This window comes from Camarhynchus parvulus, chromosome 19 (assembly GCF_901933205.1).
Source record: "Camarhynchus parvulus chromosome 19, STF_HiC, whole genome shotgun sequence".
Taxonomy (NCBI): Eukaryota; Metazoa; Chordata; class Aves; order Passeriformes; family Thraupidae; genus Camarhynchus; species Camarhynchus parvulus.
The window spans coordinates 5910785-5917043 of NC_044589.1; the positions used below are offsets into that span (position 1 = coordinate 5910785).

Sequence of the window (6259 nt, forward strand, 5' to 3'; positions counted from 1 at the left end):
CACCCTGGGCACCGAGCTGCTGCTCTGTGCTCACCCAGCGCCGGGTCCGGGCCCCTCTTGGACACCTCCACAGCTTCTCTGGGAAATTATTCCAATGCCTGACTACCCGAACAGGGATTTTTTTTTCCTAATTGATAACCGAATTTCCCCTGTATCAGCTTAAGGCCATTTCCTCTTGTCACAGAGTAGCCCAAACCGCCCACTGGTTTTATTTCATTTTCACCAGGATGGTAAAACACCCCAGAAATGAGATGGGAGCTTGATCAGCAGAGGCAAAGCTGCTCCTGTCACAGTTCTGTCCTCATCCCCACTGCGTGAGGTGACTCCTCTCCCTTCTGAACACTGACTTAATCTTTTCGCTTTCAGAACTGCAGGTGAGAGGTGAAGTGCTTTAAGAACAGGCAGAACATCCAACAGCATAACAGCACTTCAGAGGAAACAGGTAATGCTAGGCAAAGTATTTTTAACAGGAACTGCATTTTTCAGAGCACGGTTATTCCTCACCAGTTCCTGCTTATCCAGGCTTTTCCAGTGCTGTCCAGGAGGGCGTTTACTTTATCAGCCCCAAGGATATGAGCAAGGCATGATGTGGCAGCTCCCTCCAATGGAAAAAGGAGGGTTTGCACTTTGCATCAGTAAATACTTTAAAAATAATTATTATTTTCATGTAGCAGCCATGGCTTTGTAACTTGCCTGAGCCAGGCAGGGGGGGAAAGCCACAGGCCCATCCTCTCATGGTTCAGCCCTATTACAGCACAAAAAGAAACACCTGCAGAACACCCTGCCAAAATCAATTCTCACCTCCTCACCCTTCTACTCCAGCACTCAAACTCAACCAAAGCAAGGTACTCCTAGAGAGAGAAGTTTATTTATAGACATTACGTACATTCAACACAACAATCAGCAAAACCAGTAAAACCCATGTTAGCTCATTCTGCTTAATTATTCACCCTTCCATTTTGTGCTAAATTAAATTGCGGCTGTGAAGTTGGGTCACATCAGAGGCAGCTGTGGCAGGAGTCAAGCCACAGAGATGACAGTGTGAATATATGAACTAACAAGATACCAGACAGCTTTAAACTTTATTACTGAAGCTTTTTGTTTTTCATTCATAGGTCAGTTCTTGTAAGATGATCTTCAGCAGCCTCCTTGTGCAGGCTTAGGCCAAACCTGAAAGGGAAGGAGTTAATCTCAGTGAGTTCTGGATCCCTGAATGGAAGGGTAATGAGGTATCTCAGTGAATTCTGGATCCCTGAACAGGTGTTTTCCCTGCCACAGGAAAGATTTGTCAGGGTGTTCCCCCTTCCCTCATGCATTTCCTGGGATATGCTGAGCTGCAGCCATCAGCACTGGTGATGATTTCTTGCATGCAATTTTTTTTTTCCCCATGCCTCTTTTGCACAGCTGCCTCCTTCCTCCCAGGACAGGATGGTTTTGTTATCCTTAGAGTTCTGCTAATGCACCAAATGTGCTGCTGCCACTTTTCCAGTCACCTTCAGGCCATGCACCAGCACAAAGCACCAGGAATTCACCCCCTCTCCACCCCAAAGGACCCAAACGTGAAGCCCAACAGAACAGCAGCTGCTTTACCTGACTTCAGAGCATCTTCATCACTCCCCAGCTGCATCAAAGCCCCAGGACATCATTCCCACAACACTTTTACTGATTATCCCATTTAAGAGCTGCCTGCCAGCACTATGTACTTACCATTGGAAACCCTGCACTGCTTGAGCACCTCACTGAAGCCCTCACACAGCTTGAGGTCGGTCTGCTTCTGGGCACACTCCAGGAATTGTTTCATCTCATACTGGCAAGGGCCTTGCTGCTGCTGCTGGGCAGCCTGAGCGCCCTGGGGCTCCTGAAACACCAAATGGCTCTGTAAAGACTCTTCCAACAAAGCCAAAGCACCCCCACACTGCTTGCTGAGGACTCTTCCCTGCATTTCAGTCAAAACCTTCATTTTTTTTAATGGAAAAAAACATAGCTCTGCTGCACTGAGGCCTATCTTTCTTTCCCACCAATATAAGACCCTCTAACTTTATGGATTCCTACAAAGGACTAAAGTACAAAACAATTTTCCAGCGGCAGAATGCCACATTCAGAGCAGTTTTTAAAGTTACAAATACTTGAATGATTTTGATACATTCAAGTAACTCTGGATGGCACCTGAGCAAAGGTCTCCCCAACATCAGACCTGGAACATGGAAGTCCTGCCTGAATCAGAGGAATACAGTAGAAAATAACACCAACACCTTGCCACACATCCCTCCTGCATCCTTCTAAACTCCTTTTAAGATGACTCATGGTGAGTTACCTTGGAGATTCAGTCTGTAGTTATAATCTATATATAGTTTTATATATATATAGATTATATAAAGACTGTAAGCACCCCAGCTGTGACTCATGTGGTGTTTAAGGCTCCAGCAACTCCCTGAGCATGGAGCTGAGCTGCCATCAGTCAGTGTCCAGCCGCGCTTCCCCTCACCTGGTAAGTGACATCAGGCCTGGCAGCTTCGGAGCTGCCCCCTCCACTAAATCCTCCGGTGATGGCATGGCCGATGGTGTGGCCCACGGCCGAGCCCACGGCCACCCCGGCAGCAGTTGAGGCCATCTGGGCCATCAGCCCCGGCTGCCTCGGGGCCGGGGACGCCACGGCTGAAGGCGGAGCCGCTGCGGGGAACAGAGGCCTGAGGAGCCGGTGCTGGAGACGCGACTCTCCTCGGGGGTGCCCGGCTGCAGGGACACAAACAGAAACATCATCATCATCGTGATCCCAAACCATGCCGGGCAGAGGCCACACGGCTGCAGGGTCTGGAGTCCGCTGCTCCTCTTGTGAGGCACGGAATGTCCCCAGCTGGAAGGGACACACAGTGTCACAGAGCGTGCTAGACAGGAGGCCCCAAGGATCACGCTGGGATTACACACACCCCCGTTACACGCTGAAGGAATGACCTCGGTGTTCTGGTAAGCGTCTTATGCAAGACAGGGTCAGAATTACAGGCTTCTTTCTGCTCACACAGCTCTTTTGGGGAAAAATACAATATGACCCAAAAGCGATTGATCACCACGGTGCTGGTGTCCTGTCCCTGCGGCCGAGCAGACACATTTCCATCCCCCAAATCGCCCAACCCCGCTCCGCTAACCCACGGCCAGCCCAGCTCAAACCAGCCAGGCGCTGCCACCACCCCGGTGCGTCACCCGCCCGCACAATGGCGGCCAGGCCACTGCGGCCTGCGCGGGGGAGAGGGGAGGAGAGGGGGCCCCGGCCGCCCTCACCTAGCGGGGGGCGCCACGCGGGACGTGCGGCTGCGGTTGCCCCTGGGCATGGCGGCGGGGAGCGGAGGGAGGCGGAGGAAGCCCCGAGCGGCGCGGAGGGAAGCGGAGGAAGCCCCGAGCGGCACGGTCTGGTCTGATACCGACACGCCGCCTCTGAAGGTCACCGCGGGCTGCGTCACTTCCGGGACGGCGCGCGGGGGGCGGGCCTGAGCGGAGACCACGCCCCCTCCGCCCGTCTGAGGCGGTGCGCGGGAGCGGCCGCGATGGCGGCGGTGCGAGTAAATAAAGAAACATCTAAACTGCCGTTAAACCTGGGTTTAGGGGTCCGTAGGTCATAATATACGTGTAAATAGCGATAGACCTGCATCTGCCGGACTTTCAGCCACAATAGGCACCTAATTGTGATAAATATTTGCGTGCAGGGTCCTCCGTCACAATAAACGCTTAAATCGCGTTAAGCCCGCCTTTGTAGGATCCTCAGTCGTAATAAACACCTAAATAGTGTTAAACCCTCGTCTTTGTGGGACTTTCAGCCACAACAACAAACATCTAAATAGCGATAAATCTGCTCTTGTAGAGACCTCAGCCACAATAAACACCTACATCTGTGTGGGACCATCAGTCACAATAAACTCCTAAATCTGTGAGGGACAATCGGCCACAATAAACACCTAAATCGCCATGGAAAGTGTTCCAGCCTTTAGGGAATCATTCTCTGAGGAAAAGGAGCCTTAGAAACCTCTCAGACTTCAGCCCTTCGTTAGAGTTACAGATTTTTTTTTATTTCTATGGATTCATGGGTTCCTCTGGAGCAAAGAGGAGATCCCATCAATCCATAGAAACATCTCCAAATGCCAGAGGATGATCCCGGATTATTTTTATTGATGCCCAGCAACAGGACGAGGAGTAATGACCATAAACTAAAACACAATAAGTTTCACCTCAACAGGAAAAAAATTCTTTATGTTGAGGTTGGCAGAGCTCTGAACCTGCAGTGTCCCCCTCTGGAGACATTCCTGTCCTACCTGGATGTGGTCCTGTGTCACCTGCTCCAGGACCGTGCCTTGGATATCTCCCAACCATTCTGTGATTCTGTGATTCTGTAATTCTGTGATTTTCACCCCAAAATCGAAACTAGGGTCCCTCCTGGCACTTCATCGCCACCCAGGGACTCAGCCTCCTTGCTTTAGAGACACTGTCTACTTGGAGAAATGAATTTTGAAATTAATTCATTAATTATTGCATTAATGAAGCTGTTTCTACACACAGCAGCAATGATAAGGGATACCACAGTCAACAGTTATGATAATTAACGATTAAAAAATTGCTTGTTGGCAGTTTCTTCACTTAAAAAGGAGGTGAAAGACCAGACATTTCAACATCTTTTACATCAGGGGATGTAACTGTTGCCTGATGAAAGAAGTGCTAACATTGTGAGTTTATAGAGCAGGAGTGCAGCTCAGAAAAGCAGTTGCTGACAAGAGAATTATCAGGAGATAAATATAAATGATAAACCACACTCAGAACAAGGACATCTGTAGAAGCTCAGACCACTGGTGTTGCTTCAGGACAGCTTCTTCTCCCTGGCTCTTGGCCTCTCTCCATCTCTGAGAGCAATAATTGAGCAATAATTTTGCTTTTCTAGAGTTCAAGCAACTCGTTTCTTAATGAGTGGTTTTCTCAATGCTTTTTAATTAATAGTTTTCAATTTTCACTCTTTTTTTTTTTTTGCTGGCAGAGCGATTCTTGACGCTCAAAGTCATTTTGTGACCGCGTCCCTCTTGGATTTGTTTTGTTTTGCAGAACAATGAGGGCAGGATGGCACTGCAGGCAGGATGAATGCTGCCATTGTGCTTTGTCCTGCTGCTTTCCTTGGGAAAACTCCAGAGCTCCCTTTTGTACCGGCTCACCCTCACATCTGCCGATGCCCACAGCGCACAAGTGTTTGGGGAAGGACACAAGAACCAGTAGCAGGTGGCTATCCCAAAAAAATCAGCAATAACGGTGGTTGTGGTGATGTTCACAGCAAGCAAAATTGTTTATTTTCAGCTGTTTTGATGTGGGTTCACCACAAGGATTAAGTGGTTTTTTAACCACCAGCCAGGTGCTGATGCTTCTTTTGATAGAAAGGTGTAAAAGAAAGAAGATCCAGCTCTGATTTTTGGTTGTGTCCGTCTGATCGTGACCCAGTGTGGCAGAACGGGGTCCCAGATCTGGGAAATCAGTGATGAAATCCCATTGCTCAAGTGCGAGGCTGAGCCAGCCCTGGGGGAACCATCAGCAGCTGGCTCCCGAGCCAAGTGGAGCACGAGGCTGTGGTGTGAAAATCAAACTTTTCATAAAGATTTCTTCTATTGTCTGTCCAAATGACACATCCCAGACAAGGTCGTGGTGAGTTTGGAAGTGCATCAGGCCCTCTGCACACCAGATGGGCTCTGGGCAGGATGTGGGAGTTGGGTGCATTCTGCCCAAAATCACAGAAAAAGCCCTGGGGAGCGGGGCTGAGGCTCACATCACCTGAGCTCCGTGAAGTGACACATCCTCCCTGACGGTCAGCTCAGCTGGGGAGACTTTTTTCCCATTTTTCAGAACTGCCCAGTTTCCTTACATCCCAGATCAGAGGGAAAAAACGTGAGGAAATACCCATTTTCCTTTTGAAAAGCCCATTTTCCTGCTGGAAAAGCCCATTTTCCTTTTGGAAAAGCCCGTTTTCCTTTTGGAAATGCCCATTTTCCTTTTGGAAATGCCCATTTTCCTGCTGAAAAAGCCCAATTTTCTCTCGGGATTCCGGCGGGGCGGGGGCGGCGCTGTGAGGGGACTCTGCCGGGCTCGCGGCGGCCGCCAGGGGCCGCTGTGCCACGCCCCCGCCCAGGCCTGACGTGACGTCGTCGCGAGGCGCCACGTCCGGCGCGAGAGGCGAGGGGCGTGGCCAGCGCGGGGGGAATGGGGAGGGGGCTGTGGCGCGCCCGCCGGGCCGGCCAAT

General features: G+C 50.3%; 1 protein-coding gene across 1 annotated transcript; it reads right to left on the minus strand.

Annotated features, from left to right (window-relative positions):
• Positions 1 to 845: 845 nt before the first annotated feature.
• Positions 846 to 3446, minus strand: CHCHD2 (coiled-coil-helix-coiled-coil-helix domain containing 2). The gene is given in 5 exon segments (XM_030962610.1): positions 846 to 1170; positions 1708 to 1858; positions 2486 to 2677; positions 2679 to 2733; positions 3277 to 3446. Coding segments are annotated over 5 exon segments (459 nt in total). The 5' UTR covers positions 3327 to 3446; the 3' UTR covers positions 846 to 1159.
• Positions 3447 to 6259: the final 2813 nt, after the last annotated feature.